This window comes from Chaetodon auriga, chromosome 17 (genome assembly GCF_051107435.1).
Source record: "Chaetodon auriga isolate fChaAug3 chromosome 17, fChaAug3.hap1, whole genome shotgun sequence".
Lineage (NCBI taxonomy): Eukaryota > Metazoa > Chordata > Actinopteri > Chaetodontiformes > Chaetodontidae > Chaetodon > Chaetodon auriga.
The window spans coordinates 1,021,486-1,043,925 of record NC_135090.1 but is presented as its reverse complement, the minus strand read 5'-3'; the positions used below and the strand labels follow the sequence as shown (position 1 = coordinate 1,043,925).

The 22,440-nt window shown below is 40.0% G+C and overlaps 1 protein-coding gene across 10 annotated transcripts in view; it reads right to left on the bottom strand.

Moving 5' to 3' along the window:
• The window catches only part of epb41a (erythrocyte membrane protein band 4.1a), a 102,330-nt gene that overhangs the window by 61,071 nt on the left and 18,819 nt on the right, over nucleotides 1–22,440 (bottom strand). For all 10 annotated transcript variants that reach the window (XR_013078403.1, XM_076754384.1, XM_076754390.1 and 7 more), the window contains exons 4-11: nucleotides 19,902–20,006; nucleotides 19,686–19,728; nucleotides 19,515–19,590; nucleotides 18,435–18,653; nucleotides 11,035–11,122; nucleotides 8,740–8,892; nucleotides 8,488–8,585; nucleotides 8,183–8,358 (exon numbers count right to left, since the gene is read on the bottom strand). Coding sequence is in view for 9 of the 10 variants with exons in the window: in XM_076754384.1 (XP_076610499.1) it covers nucleotides 8,183–8,358; nucleotides 8,488–8,585; nucleotides 8,740–8,892; nucleotides 11,035–11,122; nucleotides 18,435–18,653; nucleotides 19,515–19,590; nucleotides 19,686–19,728; nucleotides 19,902–20,006 (958 nt within the window). In the remaining variant the exon portion in view is untranslated. The remainder of the gene's footprint in view (nucleotides 1–8,182; nucleotides 8,359–8,487; nucleotides 8,586–8,739; nucleotides 8,893–11,034; nucleotides 11,123–18,434; nucleotides 18,654–19,514; nucleotides 19,591–19,685; nucleotides 19,729–19,901; nucleotides 20,007–22,440) is intronic.

Below are 22,440 nucleotides of genomic sequence, written 5' to 3'. Positions count from 1 at the left end.
TGGTCAGGCACGGGTGGCGGACAGCAGAAGCTCCATCTATTTTAATAAGTAAGTACGGCGTTATGAATCAATCTCTGTCATTCAGTTTCTCATAAATCAAAGTGCCATTGTGGAATGCCCTGATTCACCATGTAACACCCCCATCTTGCCTGTAAAGAAACCAAATGGGGGTTGGAGACCAGTCCAAGACCTCAGGGCAGTAAATGAAGCTGTTCAACATACAGCCCCAACTGTAGCTAACGTTGCAACCCTGAGCCTCAGGCTGAAGATTACAATTGGAATTACAATTACTCATTTGGCTGATGCTTTTATCCAAAGTGATGTATGTCCAAAGCATTCACAGCATCAGGGGCAGTTTTAGGGTTCAGTATCTTGCCCAAGGATACTTCAGCATGTGGACTGCCGAGGCCGGGGATCGAATCACCAACCTACTGATCACTCCACCTCCTGAGCCACAGCTGCCCCAGATGTGCAGAATGATGCCACAGAGCTCATCAGCAAGTCCCTGAGCAGTCTGGAGCTGATGTCATCAGGGTCTACCTCATACTGAGAGGCTGAGATATACAGAGCGAACAGAGATGGAAACAGGACAGTCCCCTTAGGAGCTTCTGTGTCCCTTACCACGACATCACACAAGGAGCTCCCCCGCACAAACTGACGCCTAACCGACAGAGAGTCAGCAATCCAGTGAGCTTCTCACTCGGTTGAAGTGGTTGGATGATATTAAAGGCACTGGAGAATTTAAAAAGATTGCTTCCAAGATTCTTACAATGCCATTACTTCCATCCAGGTGAGAGTGAGCATGGTGCAGCAGGTGCTTCCTGGTATTTCCCAGGGTTTCCCTGGATTAGTTTGCCTGATTGGACTGGAGACTATTCCTTTCGATTTGCCCTTTCACTGCTTCCCCATTCCCACAAGCCTTTCATCATTGACCCTGTTTTTGTCCTGCATTTGGTTCCAACCACTTGCATCCTTGTTTCCCCAGTGTGACAGTATGAACTGGCCAGATATGCACCCAGCAGATATTTTGAATGATGAACGGCATGATTTAATTTCTGAGCTCAGGCTTTAGCACAGAGAAAATTGTCCTCTAAGCCTTGGCAACAGGACTCCCAACCAGTGTGGGTTACTGACTTCCTTAACATCCCAGGTTCCCAGTCTGACAGCTTTCAGCCAGCTAGCCTTCAGCCTGCTTCCCCAAGCCCAAGGATTTCCTCCTGTGTCATCTTTTGCTTTACTTTCTGTATTTTCCTGCCTTGGTAATTGTTGATTTGTTTCAACTGCCCATCATTAGTCTTTCCTCCATACTGTATTTAAGTTTGTTTTCTCAGTCTGTGCCAGTTCATCATTGTACTGTAACCCACTAGTGCTCGGGGAAACCTCTCCAAACACCAACGGACTCTGTGTTGTGTTTTATTTTGTGATGGGGTGTTGTGCGGGGAGGGAACAAGCATGGGACACAGGTGTTCTGGATCATGGCAGAGAACTGATGCTCTTTATTGGCTCACAGTCATCACAGGCTGCTGGCCTCATCACCCTTGCAGTAGCAAAAGTAAGATATTACAGTAAGATGGCAGCCCCCATAGAGCATGCCTGAGCAAACTATGGTGTCCTGAAAGGAACAAAACTGCTATTACAGCTGATTAATTAAGGTAGATGCAACCTTTTTTCCATCCACAATGATATGAATGATTTGAAGAAACATAATGGCTGATACACAAACATATCAATCATAGAGTTTTTTTTCTGTGAATAATAACAAGCATCTTCATGCAGAAGAAAAATATGTTTTAAGTGTTAAATTGGAGGCAATTTTATGGGAATGATTTTGATACTGTGCAGTGGAAATGTGAAACAGACAAGAGGTGACAAACCAATCTAGTGAGGGGAAACTCCTGCAGCCAGAATCAATGCAACCTTAAACCAAAGGTTGAGATGGTTTGTTGGATAGTTTACATAATGTGAAGTAATGTGAAGTCCGAGACCTTCCCTAGGCGCCGCAATTAACATTTTCAAGACAAAAGACACCCGAAAGGTGTTAGTGCACATCTCTTTTTTGGTAACATTTTACAATACAATACAGAAAAATGTGAGTAGAAAGGAATGAGTAAGGAATGAATCAGCAACAATCTGATAATTAATCTTTATTCTTTGAGAATTCCTGAAAAACTGTGATTTGAGGACTATGTAGTAGATAATGATGAGTTACTTGACAGCAGAGAGGTATCAATGAATTATTTTGTAATGCTTAGTTCATAAATATCTGTGAATTGACAAACTGACTACTTTCTTCATGAGTCACTCCTGCTTAAGTATGAACAAGCCACTGAGTGGCACGAACTGGTGACAACTCATAAATTACTAATTGCTTGTTGATTGTGTGCCCTCAGAGTGATACATTACACTGAGTAGTGAACCATACTCTTTTGTCTGACAGCGTATTTGTGCTTGTCATAATCATGAAGTCATGAAGGAGTACCAATACCATTCGGTATGATATGGCACTTTATTTGAGGGGGCACAAAAAGACTAACTAATTAACTGATAAAAATATAGATTGTGAGCTCAGATAACCACTGAACTCTGGAAACACTGAGCTCTTATGACACACACATACACTGACAGTTTTGCCAATTTTGGTGACTTTTCAGAGATTTGACAGTGAGTTTCCTTCTAAAAAGTGGCTACCTACATATATATCGAGTTATTCAGACCATCAGGCCAAAAGTGAGAAATATATACAAATCAATTATAACCCCATTTCCAAAAAAGTTGGGATGCTGTGTCAAAACATAAATAGAAATAGAATGTGATGATTTGCAAAACATTGAAACCCCATATTTAACTGAAAATAACACAAAGACAACACATCAAAAGAGTTGAAACTGAGCCTCCCAGAGAGGCTGAGTCTTTCTGAAGAGAAGATGGGGAGGAGTTTACCAATCTGTGACTGTGCTGCTGACTGTGCTGTCAACAATTAAAGAATAATGTTTCTCAATGTGAAATTGCAAAGAATTTGGGGATTTCATTGTCTACAGTAGATAATGTCATTAAAATATTCAGAGAAACTGAAGAAATCTCTGTACGCAAGGGACAAGGCTGAAAACCAACATTCAATGGCTGTAAGCTTTGTGGCCTTCAGATGGCATTGCATTGAAGACTGATACAATTCTGCAGTGGACATCACAGCATGGGCTAATGAACACTTCAAAAAAAACATTGAACACAGTTCATCACAGCAGCCTCAAATACAAGTTGAAACTCTACCATGAAAAGAGGAAACCGTATATAAACGAGATCTAGAAACGTTGCCGCCTTCTTTGGTCCCAAGCTCATTTAAGATGGACTGAGGTGAAGTGGAAAACTGTCCTGTGGTCTAATGAGACAGAATTTGAAATTCTTTTTGGAAATCATGGACCCCCTATTCTCTGGGCTTAAGAGGGAAGGGCCCATCCAGCTTGTTATCAGTGCACAGTTCAAAAGCCAGCATCCATGATGGTATGGGGATGTATTTGCACATTTAAGAAGGTTCCATTAATGCTGACTGATATATCCAGGTTTTGGAACAACACATGCTGCCAAGGAGACAATGAGCCAAGTCTTCTTCAGGGAAAGCCTTGCTTATTACAGCAAGACAACGCCAAATCACATTCTGCACATATTTCAACAGCATGGCTCCATAATAAAAGAGTCCAGGTGCTCAACTGAAGTGACCTGCAGTCCCGACTTGTCACCCATTGAAAATGTCTGGTGTATTATGAAACGTAAAATACAACAAATGAGACCCCGAACTGCTGAGCAGCTGAAATCATACATCAAGCAAGAATGGGAAAACATTCCATTTTCAAAATGACAGTAAATGATCCCCTCAGTTCCCAGACACTTACAAAATGATACCCCTGATCACAAAAAAGAAGAGGTGATGCAACAGAGTAGTAAACATGACCCTGTCCCAACTTTTTTGAAATGTGTTGTTGGCATCAAATTCTAAACGAGGATATAATTTCCAAAAACAATGAAATTTCTCAGTTTCAACATTTGATATGTTGTCTTTGTGCTATTTCCAATTAAATATGGGGTTTCAGTGTTTTGAAAAAAAAATTTACACAGTGTCCCAGCTTCTTTGGAAATGAGGTTGCACAATGTTATTTATGACCATGCTTAAAGTAATCTCAATCAGTGGCTCTTCTGGCAGCACAGTGTATCTGTCACAGGGTGAGTTACTATGGTAACAGGGACACTCTGTGTCTCTGTTGCTCGGAAAGATTCTCGTGACAATAAAGGAGAACAGGGAGGTAGACAACACAAAAGGAGAACAAGCAGAAAGCAGAGAAGGTAAACTAGGTAGGGTGGTAGAGAACATAGTTGCAGCAGACTTGGAGACAAAGAAGGTGACCCTAGCTTTTTGCTGGCAATTTTGGAGGGTCTCAAATAGATAAAATCCATTTCTGTTAGCTTATTACATCCATGTTTAAACTTGGAAAAGAACTATAGATACTTTTAAAGAACACAAAAATTAAACACACACACAAAAAGTGGCATTTAATCAAACCCAGCACAGTTTTACAATCAAACAAGATTTCTTTATGTGTAGTACTACATCTGCTTTTTGCATTCGTGGATTTCTTATGAAAAGCTACGTTTTAGGCCAATACAGTGGGTTTGATTTCATCCAGGTGAGAGACTTCATGATACCATTGACTAATTAATTCCAAAAAAATGTGCATGCGGATCACCTCCTCTTCTGTTCTCTTCTCCTCTGACTATTTAACTCCAGCATCATGTCATGTAGCACTGTGTTGATGCTGTCTTTCTCAATTCTACATCATAAACCCACTTTTGTTTTTGACTACTGTTATCAATGATAATATATGCTCACATTTATCCATTTCACCTGGTGCAATTTCTAACTTGTGTATTTCTCTCAACTGTGCAATAACACTATTTACTATCCATATTAGCAACTGTATTTTTTATAAACTCTATATATTGTGCATATACATAGACCTAGTATTTCTCAAGTACAATAGTATTTCTCGAGTGCAATACAATACATGTCATGTCAGTAGTTAGTTTTCTCATAAGACTACTAGCAACAGTACCTTTTTATGGCAGTAGGATTCTTTGGCATTTACTATTTTTTTTATAATCTGTGCAAATGTACTTATACATAGTTGTTTTTTCTATTCTGTACCTTGTATACTTTTATATTTTTATTTTGACCTCATTATGCCACTGTGCTTGCTCTAATACTTGCTGGCTGTAACGACTAAATTTCCCTGGTGTGGGATCAGTAAAGTCCTATCTTATCTTATCTATTATCTTTTTAGGGCTCATCTGCACATGTTTCAAATGGCTCTACATAGCCTAGATACAAGTGTCTGTGTAGAGAAGAAACTGAACGCACACAGGCAGTTTCTCCATGAATAAACAATATCAGATATTTCCATGGTTTTTCTATCAGATTTCAGCACATCACCTTTCAGAATACAGACAGCACAGTCAGATACACAGATATAGTAGCACATGCAACCACAGCAACAGGCCAACACTAAATAATCAATGTTTGCCTTTTTCACAAACCTTGGACATTTTAATGGCTTGTCTTTTTATTTCTTGTAGAGAGAAGCTGACAGATGTAGTTAGCCAGTCACATCATGATCCCACCATGAGCTGCTTCTGATGCTCTATGATGTGTTAATTGGTGCAGTTCTTTTGAATATGCAGGACAGTTCAGTACCAGTGACCAGTCCACACTGGATTCTGATATATATAACTAAGCCAATATAACTAAGCACTAAGGCTTACAGTGTGAATGTAGCCCAAAGATACAAAGATACCTCTGACCAAGAATAAAAGGAATCACTAGGTAAAAATAGGAACAGGTTCTTGTTTTTCAAGTTTTTCAAGAACATAATAATACCCTTAACAAACTGGAATTAACGGACATATTGCTTTAGCAAAGCTATTCTTAAGACTTCAAAATAATAGAACCGTTGGCTAGGGTAAGCACTACTGGAAATGGATAATGAATGGATCATAGCATTTCACCTGAACATACTATGGACTGACAAATGACAGTGTAAAACTATTCAGTCTAACACTGAGTAGACAGCAGAGGGCGTAAAGAAAAACAGGTTCCCAAAATATTTGGCGCCCAATTGCAAGCATTACAGTAGTTAATGCTTTTCTGAACTGTAAAAGAAACTTAAAATTGTGCTGCAGCACTAATCTTCCCTGTCATGCAACACTGGGGACATCAACTAAGTTTTAATCATCATGAATTATTCTTCTTTTGGGACCATTTCAAGACCTATACCTAGTGATACATCAACCATACCACAGATTCAAGTGTACAGCACAAAATGCTTTAAAGTTGTTCATTAACTCTCTTAAGTTAAAAGGCTCATGGCCAAGACATTATGCTTTTTTCTCTATGTGTCCTGAGAAATGAGAGGTTTGGACACCTGAGTACTAAATTCTTCCATTATTTTCCAAGAGCGGTAAGTGTAAAGGAGGGGGGCTTGCCGTGCTAGTCAACAACTGATGGTGTAATCCTGGTCACATTACCATCAAGAAATGTATCTGTTGATCTGTTGCCCGGACATTGAACTGTTGGGCTCAGGCCATATTATTTGCCCAGGGAGTTTTCACATGCCATTATCGTAGCTGTTTACCCCCCCCCCCCCTCCATTCATCCAGCTCTACTGGGTGACAAGCTGACAGCAATGCAGGTGGACTCCCCCCTAGTGTCCTGGATTGTGGACTACCTGACTGGCAGACCACAGTATGTGCACCTGCAACACTGTATGTCAGACAGAGTGGTCAGCAACACTGGGGCCCCGCAGGGGACTGTCCTCTCTCCCTTCCTCTTCACCCTCTACACCATTTTCTATTTTCTGAGGCGACTGAGGTCCTTCAACATCTGCCGGACTATGCTCAGGATTTTCTATGAGTCTGTGGTGGCCATTGCTATTCTCTATGTTGTTGCATGCTGGGGCAGCAGGCTGAGGATGGTGGACACCAACAGACTCAACAAACTGATCCGCAAGGCCAGTGACGTTGTGGGAATGGAGTGTGACTCTCTGACAGTGGTGTCAGGGAGGAGGATGCTGACTAAGCTATGGACTATCTCGGACAACGTCTCACACCCACTTCTTGATGTGCTGGTCAGGCACAAGAGTACTTTCAGTGAGAGACTCATCCCACCAAAATGCACGACTGAACGCCACAGGAAATCATTCCTGCCTGGAATGATTGCCTGACAACTCCGCCCTCTGAATGGCCCTTGGACTTTTTCACTCCATGTCAGATCATTCATATTTATACTGCAGCTCACTGCTGACTTCATACAATAATCATGTGCAATAACCAAGAGTGTAATTACTCCGAGCAATAATTATTCTAATCTATTACAGTATGTATGTATAATAACAAGCCTGTACAATATCAGTATACTTTGTTACTTGTTCAAAACAAAGCACATACCTTTACTGTATATACTCTTTTTGTTATCTATTTTTGCCATTTTGTCTCTGTGTATATTTGATTGTTTTCAGTATATATATTTTGTTTTTTCTATTTTGTTTTCTAATTGCACTACATAAAAATAAATCTCTTCTATCTCTTCTATTCTTGTAAGGAGCACCTGTAACAACGTTGGATATTGGTAATGCTCATGGTAAATTAGGGAAATAAAGCCAATGACAGTCCTCACATAATTACATTTTACTTCAGATCCTCATTATCAGTTCTACATATAATGCATGTTTACCTTAATAAATATCCAGGGCAATGGAGTTTACAAATTAAGTATTTTCCAAAAAACTCCATCCTCCTGTTTCCACAGTGTTTCCTTGTATCTGCATGAGGGTTTGTTGCCAAAATTTAACACCCACTATAAACCTACATGTCATTTGATTGCAGACATGTAGCATCAATTTCTGAGGACATGCATGGCCACCACTAAAAGAACGCAAGATACAAAGGGTAGCCATGATGTGCATTACAGTTGAAAGCATGAATACCAGCACTCTTACCTTCAGACTTCAGTAACCAGCATTGTACTGGGTGACACTGTGTGTGGGTATGACAAATGTGCACGTGCACGCGCACGCACACACACACACACGCACGCATGCACACACAAACACACACACCTACAGTACAAAGCACAGTGTACCTCCATCCAGACTGCGTGAGTTCCTCTTGCTAGAGGAGCGCTGGAACAGAGGAGCTGGTCTGTCAATCAGAGAGCTTGCCTGTCTGGTCTGAGCCTGAGTCCGACCACTGTAGCGAAACTTAGAGCCCAACGCCAAGAACTTCCTAGGAGTGGTGGCCATCTCAGTGGAGGTCAGCCTAACCATGAAAAACATTGATACTGACATTCTGAACTGACTCTGGGTCTGGTAGCTAGCAAGCATATTTAGTAAAATGTCCACCGCACAGCCATGTAGGCAAACTGCCTCAAAGAACATGATACCCTACCTGAAAAAGGTGTGATGTTCTACACACACTTTCCACAGTTTCTTAGCCGCCTTGTAGTTGGGTAATTTGAAGCCAATTGCACTCTCATACTGTTCCACCTGTTTAAACAAGATATACAAATCTGCTAAGAACAAGACTAATGTAATAAAGTTAGCATTATGGTTTCATTCATGGTTAGAGTTCAGTGATAAACAAGGAACAACAGATTTTACAGGTGAAGGATGAATATGTGTTTATATGAAAATACTCAACCTCAGATGGTCTTATTTTGATGAAGAAGCTGCTACGTTTGTATGAGACCTTGAGGACTTTGGGCCAGGGGAAACGATTGATCCTCAGTTTGTCTTTGTAAACCATCAGACCACTGGAGCAAACCCCCAGCATAATGTCAACACCATCCAGATCCTGACAGAGACATCCAGAGAGACAGAAAGATTTCCATTAACTGTCAACAGAATATGCACAGTTCAGAGAGCTACGGAACCTGGAGTGAACAGCAAAGATAAGATAGTAAATGAGTGACAGATGATAGGAAGTTTACTACCATGTGTTAACAAGCCAAAGCAACTTCAGTCAGTCTTCAGTGTCTAGAAGTCCATTGGAGCGATAACCAGCATTGCTCCAAATAATGTTTTGATCATGGTGGCAGATCGTTTGTGCATGTCATCACAGGTTGACAGCAGAAAAATAACACTTTTTCACATCCGCTTCCTCGATTGGCACATCCTGGCTCAGACCTGCCAACTTTCCCATTTTCCAGGGATTCTCCCGCTGGCCTCTCGTTTAAATGTTTTTCCACAAATAAAAAGATAAGCTGTAACATTGTTGGGAGGCATAATCACCTATTTGATGTATTTGCCACATTCAAATATTAGGCAGTATGTAGAACATTTGCTGTAACATCTAATGATGAGAAGTCATTCACTAAAAAGGCACCTGCCAATAAAATGGAACAAGAACAAAAAGAACAGAAAGGATGAACATGTGAGGGATGGAGAACCTGCCAAAAAGGCTAAAAGCTTGTGCAAGTATCTCACCCACTGGGAGGAGGCTTACCCACACTTAATGAAGAACATTGATGACAGTCATGCTTTCTGTAAAATATGCCACACTAAGATTTTAGTGATTGAGAAAATCAATGTGATCCAGCATGTCAAATCTGCCGAGCATAAGTGTACGCAGAAATGTGGTCCACGGATGACTATATTTACACTGTCTCTCCTGTCCATTTTCAAAATCAACCTCTCCTACCAATTGTCTCACTTGTCAGTAGCCACTCTCTAAATCACAACGGCAGCATAATGTGTAAGCAATGTGTATACATCCTTCAAGTAATACACAAGTGCTGAATTTATATGCCCTTTGTGTTTGTGTTTTCAATGCAGGGATGTTCATAGCATTTCAGTATCGAACAGGTATCAGATTCTGACCACCACATTGTAGCAACTTACTTAAAGTAGGAAGTATTTAACCCAATCTTTGTTACTCTCACATTTTAAAGTAACTGTTTGCCTAGTGGTGATTTTAGGTTTCACTGTGTGTACCCTTGTCTAAATGTAAGGAATGTGGACAGTTGTAAGGGTGATGGGACTGCCCAGAGTGGGCCGCTGAAAAATTTCTCATTTATTACTATTTTTAAATCCCAATGTTGATAAGTATGACGTCGCCACTGTACCTTTAAAGCTTCTTCCACCTTAATGATGCACTTAAAGTGTGTTTGTGGGAATTAACTGATTTACAACTTTAGTTCAGTTTTGTCACTTGCAAATGGTGTCAGATTTGTTATAGGTTTTAAAGGGGTTTTGATTCCTTTGAAATCAAAATCAATTTCTATATCCAGTAACTGATTTGATACTGGATATAGATTCTATAAAATGCTATAAAATCCCTTCCCTAGGAGTGTACGATGCAAATGTATTTTAGACAAAATTTTAATACTTTTCCAGTTGTGATTACAGTACATATTAAAACTGCTGTTTATTCTATATTTATTCATTCTACATTTGAGCAGTTTATTGCTTATCCTATAAGACGTTCTCAGAGTTTTATTAATCATGACTATTAGCATACACATTCGTTTGAAATGTTTACTATTGTATGTAGTCCTACCAATGATGATCCATGTAAGTAGAAAAATTGTTTTCTACTGTATTTGCAGTAGCACTGCTCACCATCATCCACAGGGGGGCAGTACAGTGTTCTAAAAGTCCATCTCTCCATATTAGGTGAAATCCCTGCTCAGATGCAAACAGATTTAACTGATTTCTGGTGTAAAACCTGACATGTTACATGTTCTCTCTGCGGTTCAGGCTTGGCATATGCATGCTTCTGTGATGCATAATATTAAAAACACTAACAGACAAAGCTGCAAACACAATGTGTCTTTTTTTCTTTTTATATCTGTTCTGTTTGTTTTCATAAAGCACTGGAGGGCTAAATCACATTGAGACAAAGGTTGCAAGTGCGTTGCAGGTTTTATTTGCTGTATGAAGGATACTTGGCTCAAAAGTCACCATGGAAAACAAGGATGACTCCTCCCGTGCTCACCTTGGCCTGGTGGAGGTCCACTCCATACATCGAGAGTTTCTTGGCATTCTCCAGGAACATTAGGTCTGCTTGGGCTGGACTCATTGACCTGCCACAACACCACAGCAGTAATTGAACAAAATATTTAGTTACTATTTGTTTAGTTCATGTATGCACAACCTCTGGGTCTGCAAAGTGAAGCTAACAAGGCTGAAGTACCAAATCTGCAGTTCCTTGAATGGCTGCTTCAAGCTGCTTCCAAAAGCAAGTCACCACACCACAGACCCCCACAATAAAATGCACTAGTAAACTAATAAAAAAAACTAGGGGAAAAAACAATGCTAAAATATGTTAAATATTAGTATACTGAGCATACTAAAGTGTACTAGCATCCAGACTATTAAACAGTGTACTTAAAGTGGGCTAAATTGGAACAACTAATTTTGTACTCACTACACTTAGATAGTATTAAGTTATAAAAAAAAGTACAACTGAAGTTGCATCAAGTATGTTTAACTGTGCTAAAATGGGACGATTTTAAGTATATTTAATATGCTGCAAATATACAAATTATTTGATATTTTCTCATACTATTCTTTTTTTTTTAAAGATTACTTCTTGTGCTTTTTGCCTTTATTGTGACAAAGACAGCTGAAGACATGGCAAGAAAGAGGGGACAACACACAGCAAATGAGCTGCAGGTGGGAATTGAACCTATGGCCACTGCAGTGGGCTGGCAGCCTCAGTACATGGGGCACACACCTTACCAACTAAGCTTTAAGGCTACCCCTTCTCATGCTATTCTGTAAAGTAATGAAAGTTCTACTTCATTACACATTGGTAGATCTAAAGCTGGACATTAAATCTACCGTTAATAGATATGTCTACATTGGGATAGTAGTGTATTTTTACAAACTTCTTGAGCATTTTCAATACACGTTATGCATAGTTAAAACTAAGGATGAACTGAATATAATGGACAATTATATCGTCAGATATATTATGCATTCAATGTAAATTAATGTCTGGCTGTCCTTGAAATATTTTGAAACTTTTTATTGTATGATCCTTGGAAAATATTGGTCACTTTTTTTTTTTTTTATTGTGCAATATGACATTACAGTGACAATACAGGACAGACAAACCAGTTGTGAACAACAAACAACAAACAACAACAACAACAACATTTGTGGTTTTGTGTGTGCGTGCGTGCATTTGTGTGACATGAGAGTGAAAAAAATTAGATTTTATATATATATATAATATTAATAATAATGATAAGAAATATTATAATTGTCAGACAGGCAAACAGAATAATAATAATAGAAATGACTAAACAGAAGGAAACAAAAATAAAAAAAATAAATAAGAAAATTAAAGAAAGTAGAAGCAAAAGAACAAAACAGAAATACCACAATATAAACTTATAGTTGTTGCAATAATAATAGTAAGAATAATATTGCTAATAATAATATTCAATATTAATAAAGATGATGAGTAACAATAATAATAATATGGAGGGAGGGTGGAGGAGGAGGGGAGGTCTTTAAATTTATGGAAAACCTCAGGTCCCAGCCCACCCGTACGGGACCAGCCTGCAGCCCCCAAAATCCCCGGACCTCCCCCTCCACTCCCGCGTGCCCCAGACTGTATGTGGCACAACACCTTACCCTATGTCTAGATGTATATATAGTCTTTATTATTATTATTATGTTTTTTTAATTTCTATATATATATATATATATATGTGTGTGTGTGTGTGTGTGTGTGTGTATATATATATGTGTGTGTGTGTGTGTGTGTGTGTGTATATATATATATATATATATAAGTATAAAGTAAGTATAAATAATAATAGAAAATAACAACGACAATAATGTTAATCATAATAGTTATAGTAATAATGATGGTTGTTGTTAATGTTGTTAACAATGATGTTAATGAATGTAGACTGGAGGGTGGGAGGTCTAAGTTTATACTCTTGTTTTTCATTGTTGATTGGATGGATGATGAAACCTGTAGATATTGTAAAAATTGATGGCTCCTGATGCCAAACTTCTGGACCAGGAGGGAAAATGGAACCAGGATGTTATTGTTGAAGATATGTTTGAGGTGAGTAATCCCTTTATCTACCCAAGTGCTGAAGTATAGTGATTGTTTATTGCTGATGAAGTCTGGGTTGTGCCAGATTGGGGTGAAAAGTGAAGGTGTCAGAGTGGAGTTATTAATGTTGTAGAATTTCCACCAGGCTGTCAGGACCGATGATATTGTGGGGTTTTGGAAACAAGGGTGTTTTTTGATAGTTTGACAAAGGAATGGTAAATCTGAAATATGGATGTCTTTGCTAACTGTTTGTTCTATGTCTAACCAAGTGCTATCTGACTGAGTGGGGTGGGTCCATTTGTAGATGTATTGAAGTTGATTTGCTAGTGAGTAATAATGAAAATGTGGAGCATTGAGTCCGCCTAATCTTTTGGATTTTTGAAGAGTGGCCAGTTTGATTAGTGGGGGTTTATTTTTCCAGTAAAATTTGTTGATGGATGAATCGAGGGAATGAAACCAGGTGAGAGGTGGATGAGTAGGAATCATTGAGAAGAGATAATTGATTTTGGGGAGGATTGTCATTTTAACTGTTGCTATTCTGCCTAGAATGGATAGTGGGAGGTTCATCCATCTTTGGAGATCATCATGAATTGTTTTCTGTAGTGGAATGAAATTCAGGTTGATCAACTCTGACAGCCTGGGGGAAATGTGGATGCCTAAATAAGTGATGTGACTTGTGCAGAAGGGGATGGGTTTTGTAAGGGCTGCAACATCCAGACTGTTGGTGTTTAATGGGAGTATGGAGGATTTGTTCCAGTTCTCAATAAAAAGTAATATATCATCTGCATAGAGGCTGATTTTATGGTGCATGTTGGGGGTTTGGATTCCTGTAATGAGGGGGTTCTGACAGATGGCTGCTGCTAGGGGTTCAATGAAAATGGTGAACAGAGAGGGAGAGAGTGGGCAACCTTGCCTGGTCCCCCTGTGAAGAGTGAAGCTTTGTGAGGTTTGTCCGTTAGTAATAACTGTGCCTGTAGGTGAGGTGTAAAGTGTTCTAATCCAGTTAATAAATGATTCCCCAAAGCCAAAACTGTGTAGGGTGTGGATGAGGAATGACCAGTTAAGTCTGTCGAAGGCTTTTTCTGCATCTAAGGTGGCTATGATTGAATTATGGTTATGTGTGGCTGCGTGGTGTATTATATTGAATAGTCTGCGTGTGTTATTGGATGAGTTTCTTTCTTTGATAAATCCTCTTTGGTCCGGGTAAATAATGGAAGGAATTATTTTTTCTAATCTGTGGGAAAGTGCTTTGGTGATAATTTTAATGTCGACGTTGAGGAGTGAAATGGGATGGTAACTTGAAGGCAGGGTGGGGTCTTTGTTTCGTTTGAGAAGGAGTGAGATGGATGCTGTATTCATGTTGGGTGGAAGTCTGGAGTTTTGTTGTATTTAGGTTAGCATTCTGTGGAAAAGTGGAGCTAAGATGGACCAGAAGTGTTTGTAGAACTCAGCAGGGAAGCCATCAGGACCGGGGGCTTTATTGTTAGGCATTCTATTGAGGGCAGATTGGATTTCTTCAGTTGATAGGGGTGTGTCTAATGTGTTTTTTGTTCAGGAGAGAGTTGGGGTAAATTGAGGCTGGTGAGAAATGGTCTAATGTCTTCTTCCTTAGGGTTATTATCTGAGGAGTACAGGTTGGCATAAAATTCTTATAGGCTGAATATGAAATGATAATTCCTCTGATGACGGCTTTACCTGTTTCCCATAGAAGTGTGGGGGATGGCTTTGGGAAATCATTTATTTCCACAAAGGATGCCCACTCTCCTTTGATGAGGTCATTAAATTCAGGATCTTTCAGGAGGGATGTGTTAAAGCGCCATCTGGTGACTGGTTTGCGTGGTCTTGGTGGGTTCCATTTGAATGATACTGGGGCATGGTCACTGATGATGATGGGGTGGATTTGATAATCAAAGATATCTGAGATGATTGAATTACTGGTAAGGAAGAAATCAATGTGTGAATATGAATGATGAACTGATGAAAAAAATGAGAATTCTCTTACAGTTGGGTGTAATCACTCATGAACTGGATTATTCTTTGTGAGGATTGCCATGTGCGTGTATTGCTCGATGTGTTAGATCTGTCTATTGATGGGTTTATTACTGTATTAAAGTCGCCGCCGATTATTATTGGGGAGTCAGAGAAGTTGGATATGGATGAAAAGAAGCTATGAATTATTTTTACTGTCATTGACAGCATAATACAGAATTCTGGATGTTTGGTCTTAAGATGATAATAAAACAAGTTTTAAAAATGTGACACTTATGGAGATAGATTTCTATAAAAAAAATAAACAAACACAAAAAGTATAATCCACAAATATTTTTACTATCCACATGCAAAGACCTCTTAATTTGTGTTTTGTAAATCATTATGTGAATAGATGCAAAAAGAATATTAACAAATTCACAAAAACTCCTTCTTCTTCGGCGCTACCTAATGCCATGTGTGCATTTGGCTCAACAGCGCCAATTTTCAAACTATTGGCCAAAATTGCACATACATGCTGATACTGCATAGTTTCTGCTGATACACTCACAAGTATGCCACGAAGACATCAAGGAAAGAGAGGAGTCACAATGGTAAATGGTTCACAATTGTCAACCCTGAACAGCAGTGAATTGTGGTATTGCAGCCATACTGTTGTGGCTGTGTTTTTGTATCTGCTCTAATTCTGCCTCTGTGTTACTTCAGGGCTGGAGCGTGGCAGGGGTGGGGCCAATCACCTCTGAGGTGAGCGGTGGCCAGACACACCTGTCATTAATCCCTGCTCATCAGGACTCTCCTTCTTAAGCGGGTTTTTCTCACACTCTGGTGCCAGATGATCCTTGCTCGTGTCTATTGTGTCTCGCCACAGAAAGATCTCCTGGTCCCTGCCATGTGCCTCTAGCCGCCTTTTCCTTGTGCTGTGTTTCCTCTATACTCCTGTGAGTTTGTTTTGCCTGTCTGAGTGTGCTTCCCTTAACGGTGATTTTTTTGTTCTCTCTCTAGTGGCTGTTGAGTTCCCTCCAGTACCAGTTTGTTTTTGTCTGCCTGTGTGCGTTCCCCTTAACGGAGATTTTTGTTCCCTTACTAGTGGCTGTTGAGTTTCCCTCCAGCAGAGACTTCATTTTCTTCTGCCTGAGCAGCATCATTTCCTTCAACGAGAATTTTCTGTTGTTACTTTGAGTAATGAACTTTCCCTCTGCATTTGGGTCCTTGCTTTCCTAGCGCACACACTACATATACAATATAAAGCTTTACAACATACTGTACATATACTGGCTGTATTTGCCACCTTGAATCCTGAGACCCACCAAAATGAAGTTCTGAACATAGGCAACACGCCAGCCCTGGTGTAAAGCAACATGAACAGATTAATTGGAGTTTGAATTAACTGGTGATATTCCCTGTCTTGTTTGATGCAAATGTAAAAAAAAATCCCCCTCAAAACATCTATAGAAGTTACTGTATGTACTGTACTGTTTATTTATGTATATTTTTTGGAATCTAGTTTGTGCATAATTTTAGGATTATAGGGAATGACAGTGTTGTTGAAAATGCTTCAAACGTCAATAAATCGTCCAAATGTTTATGTTGTTGATCTTGTGTCGTGATCATTTTTAATATGTTTGTACTCACATGCAGGCTCTAAGTGAAATATACAGTTTGAGGTAAGTGTTTACACCCAGTTCAAGTGCAAGGAGGAGACCGCTGGCACCTGTGGCAAAGTGCATGCCGAGATTAATTAGATTAGATTTGATTAATAAATGCTTCCAAAGGCAACTGGACTTGTTTGTGGTTCTAGAAGAAATTTCGCCTCTTAGCAGTCCTAGCAGTCCACCTACATCTCAAGGACAAGGGACATTCCTTTGAGCATCATAACGTACATATTTTGGGCAGGGAAGACAAATGGTTTGAAAGAGGGGTGAAAGAAGCCATCCATGTCAAACTGGAAAGACCATCACTGAACAGAGGATAGGCTAAGACACTTATCACTTATCATCCATCTGCAATGCAGTCTTGAGATCTCTTCCCAGGCACCACAACAACCACTCCCACCAGGACTCACATGACCCTATTGTGTCATGTGATGGGTGGGCGGGTCAATGACCTAACCATTATCACCCATCAACACCTATTGTGTCAGCCACACCCTGACTCATGTGACTCTAACGACTCGCATGATGTTGGGTGGAGGTGTGATCCTGCAAGAGGATAAATACCTGAGACTCCTAACCAGTCCGTTAGAACTGAAGAAGCCTTTTGGATAAAAGGCAAAACGTCTTAGAACCACAAACAAGTCCAGTTCCCTTTGGAAGCACTTAGAATTACCATGACCTGAATGAATGAGAAACTTCACAGACGTATGCCCAGATTTGTGACACAACATCTGTATCTACCATCTATCACTTTTATAAAGTCTATCTAATATCTAAACTCTCACCACAATATTCTACAGTATTCAGCACACTCTTTCAAACAAATTAGACATGACCGTCAGTTCATTGTGAAAATGGGGGCTGTAGAAAATCTTCACTCATTTCTTGGTTAACCTGCCCACGCCATCGCGCTGCTTTCTCATTCCCTGCCCCAAACGCACTCACGCAACCAGGCCACCACTCGCACAGCGTAGTAGGTTGGACAGCAAGTCACCACACTCAGCTTCAAAATGGCTCTTCAGAAACCTATGAGTGATGTCATGGAGACTACATCCATGCTTTATACAGTCTATGGTTTCATTATGAGAAAATTACTGTTTCTGTAAATGGAGTCTGGACGCTTTGGCAAGACAGATATAGCAGCTGCTTCTGGTTAAACAAAAAGGATCTACATTTTAACAAAAAAGGTCTGTCTCTTTAGGGATTTCCATGATGTTGTCAGACACTAGGAATAACAATCTGAGCCAGTGGCACAACCAAGCAATTTCAGTAGATGTACGGTGCGCAAATGCCCAGAGGGATTACATTGCAGCCAGTTTTGCAGCTGCCAAATCCAGTGCTCTTGCTTAATACTGGACCAGTTTTAAAATTGTATCCCAATTAGTCACTTGGACAAAAAACATGGGAAAATCGTGTCCATAAACACAGATAACTTATGACTGGAATTTCTCCCATTCATCCGGGACACTCAACCAGCACCAATTGTTTCTCACAGAAACCCTGACTGGGTGGAGTCCAGTGTGCTCCTCAGCTCAAATTTAACCACTTACTGGTTAATGGGTGCTGGACTATTGAAAGAAGAATTAACTGAAACTGATATCCCCAATTGACAATTTCATTTATGTAATGAATGTGAACACTTCTTCCACCACTAGTTGATTGAGGCAGTGTTCTGACCTGTATGTATGGTGCAGCTCCATCATTTTGTCCTCCAGCTCCTTGGTCTGACCCTGGGCCATTTTCATGTCCTTAGCGTATTCATTGCCGTGCACCTCGGGGTCGTACTCACCCAGCTCTGACTGCAGGGCGTAGGAGCCCAGCAGGGCCAGGGTGACGAAGGAACAGGGAAGTCGGCCCTGCAGGATGTCCTTCCGCAGCTGGAGACACAGGTAGTACCTGCAAGGCCCAAACGGAGATCACAATATGTTTGATTTATAAGGCTTAATTTTGATTTTATATTTAATGTTTTAACTTTCTTTAACCTGGAGGAGCCTGTCCACAAAAAATAACTGCTCTTGTAGATACAATGTATTTCAGTTCAAGCTCACCAGACTAAAGCTTGTAGAGGTTTAACACCAAGATGGGAACTTGTTCCTTCTGGGCTCTGGTGCCAGGAATTGGAATAAGTTACCTTTACATCACAAAATAATATGTAATCACTATAAATCATATTTTAAAAAGATGGTCAAATTATGGCAACAGGCACGAAAGTATAAACTTACCATCCATACGAGCTTATGTGTTGCATGAATTGCGCACATTTATTGTTTCAATGTTTGACTTTACTCATGATAATTTTGGCAGTTATGGTATTGTTGGTAATATAATTGGACATCTTCATCATCTGTATCTTAATTCTTTACAGGTCAAGGATCTTGGACTTTGTCTTTTTCTTGACATTTTAAAGTTGTGTTTGATTTAATGTTTTTCTCATAATGTTAAATAAACTTAAGTACACAAGACCTCTGCGATCAACCTTAAAACAAAGATCTATACCTGGACAAGAAATATGGTAATTGAAATACCAGTGTGATGATGAACAACAGGTATTTTAATCCTTAAGGATTCTTTTAAATTAATCTTGGGGTACAAGGAAATAAAATCACACATGGATTCATAAAATCAATTACTACAATGATATATGCGAAAATTACCCCTATCGCATCTGGAGATAAAAAATCTCCACATTTAGCTTTTGATGCAATGAAATTAGGGTTGTAGGAAGCAGTTAACAAATCCCTGGAACCCACACAGTACCTTGTTATGTCTTCAGACAGCTGGGCTGGGTCCGGTGGATAGAATTTCACATTGAAGGTGAAATTAAAGTTGGCACCTTAAGGATGAAAATGAGGGTAAGATGAAATAACTGTGAGCATGTATCAGAAACATGTTAGAAAAGAAAATGATAGCAGAAGGTGTTCTGCTCACCTTGTACCTGCCTGCGGATCTCCTTGGTTAGGTCCATCCAAGTCTGATAAAGAAAATGAGGGATGTATCATGAGGTTTGATATCATTTAATCCTTAAGCACTGAGGGTAACATGTTAATCTAACCATGATTACATTTACATCGTTTTTCTTGTTTTATGGAATATTGAGGCTGGGATTGTTGGATTGATACTAACTAGTTGCAGTCAGTGACTCACCTTCATGGTGGGCGTCTCCCAGATGGCCAGGGCATAGTAGTCCTTCTCCAGAAGGTTGAGGTGGTCACACACCTTCATGAACAGCTCCTGACCTTGAGCATGTTTCTGATACACACACACATACACATACACAAAGGGAACAAGACACAACTAAACATTCACCTTCTAATGTAACAGACCTGACATCAAATTCAAGACAGTGTATTCAGTAATGTGCTGAACACGACTCAGCAGATAGTGAGAATAGTGCAGAGGCTCAGTCGCTTCTGCCACAGGACTGTTAACCAGCTGTCAGGTTCAAACTGAAGCAGGGACTCAACAGAGGAGGGGGTTGTCTGAAATGAGATTGGAGCCACAGTAAGCCTTCCTTTTGAACTATACAGCTAAACCACCTTTGTTTGTAACCTCATGCACCAGATGGTTTGTAACACAGAACCATCTGAGAAGTCATCCTTGGAAACTGTTAGGAAAATGGCACTTTCAAAAAATACTTGGCAGGTGATTAGATGAACTACCTGTCTATCACAGTCAGTCACAGGATAACTTCAACTAATCAATTCAATTCCAGTAGTATCACACTTCCCTTGCAGTGCTAGCAGTGCTATTGTCTGATTCTGTATAGAAGGCTGCACAAAATCAAATGACTGTTTTGTAAAATAATAATAGTAATAATAAAGCACAGAGGAATGTAATGTATTGATTTTTCAAATTTCTGACTGAAGATAACACTTTATTAATCCCCCAACCAAACACGTTATTTTGCTGTCTCTTTTTTAAATGAACTTGTGAAATTTGCTCTCATTTGTTTGGTGGAGGATGTTTAGAAACTGTTAAGTAATTTTGTATGTTAAAATAATCATTGTCTATGTTTGCAGTAACTGGCTGGATTGAACTCAGGGTGAACAAATCCCTGATGTCTTTCTTACTCTGACTCTGCGGGACACTTCAAATGATGTGGGAGGAAGTGAGGATGGAGAGGCAGTCCCTTTTTTTTCAAAACATTCACAAGAATTCAACCATTGGTGATAAAATTCTAATATATATATGTAGGCGGGGTACACCCTGAACCGGTCGCCAATTAACCTAATGAGCATGTTTTTTGGTCTGTGGGAGGAAGCTGGAGTGCCCAGAGAGAACCCACGCATGCACGGAGAGGACATGCAAACTTCACACAGAAAGGCCCTGTCCGATCCAGGGTTCGAACCGACGACGTTCTTGCTGTGAGGCACACGCACTACCTGCTGCGCTACCATGCCGCCATGTCCTTTCACTCCCATATAAAACAAATTTCAAGTACTGCCTTTTTTCACCTACATAACATTGCAAAAATCAGGCACATCCTGTCCCAAAATGATGCAGAAAAACTAGTCCACGCATTCAGAACTTCCAGTTTGAATTATTGCAATTTCTTACTATCAGACTGCCCAAATTTGTTGCTGAATATTCTCCAGTTGCTCCAGAACGCTGCAGCCCGTGTTCTGACAAAAACGAGGAAGAGAGATCATATTTGCCCGATATCAACCACTCTGCACTGGCTCCCTGTAAATTTTAGAAAAGAATTTCAAACCTCCTCCTTACTTACAAAGTCATAAATGGTTAGGCATGATCTTATCTTAAAGAGCTCATAGTACCTTATTACCCCACTAGAAAACTGCGTTCCCAGAATGCAGGCTTACTTATGGTTCCCAAAGTGTCCAAAAGCAGAACAGGAGCCAGAGCATTTAGCTATCAAGCTCCTTTCCTGTGGAACCATCTTCCAGTCTTTGTCCGGGAGACAGACACTGTCTCTACATTTAAGAGTAGGTTTAAAACTTTCCTTTCTGATAAAGCTTAGAGTTAGGGCTGGCTCAGGTTTGCCCTGGACCAGCCCCTAGTTATGCTGCTATAGCACTAGACTGTCGGGGGACCTCCTAAGACTGACACTGAGTTACTCTGTCCTTCTCTCCCTCTTCATCTGCATGCTTTCATGTCTTACCACGGCGTGTTACTAACTTAGCTTCCTCGGAGTCTTTGTGCTTTGTTGTCTCACAGGTTCCCATGGATAGTGACAGAATCTGGATTGTAGATTACAACTACGTCTCCTGCCATGGCCCTGCCTGACATCCACTGCAGCTGCTACTATTATTATTACATCTACTGTCACTGTTACTGTGATTGCATTTCTGTCTGTCTCTCTCTGTCTGTCTCACTCTCTCTCTCTTGCTCTCTCTCTCCCTCTCTGATTGCATTTCTGTCTCGGTCGAGGTAGATTGCCGCCCACCCAGAGCCTGGTTCTGCCTGAGGTTTCTGCCTGTTAAAAGAAAGTTTTTCCTCGCCACTGTCGCCAAGTTCTTGCTCATGAGGGAACTGTTGGGTCTCTGTAGATAAAAGAACTTGGCCTGTACAAAGTCTATATGGAAAGTGTCTAGAGACAACTTCTGTTGTGATTTGGCGCTATACAAATTAAATTGAATTGAATTAAATAAATAATGAAAATAATCAAAACCTGCAGCTCCAATAAAAATGAAACGTACCTGAAAATAAATCTGATATAACAATA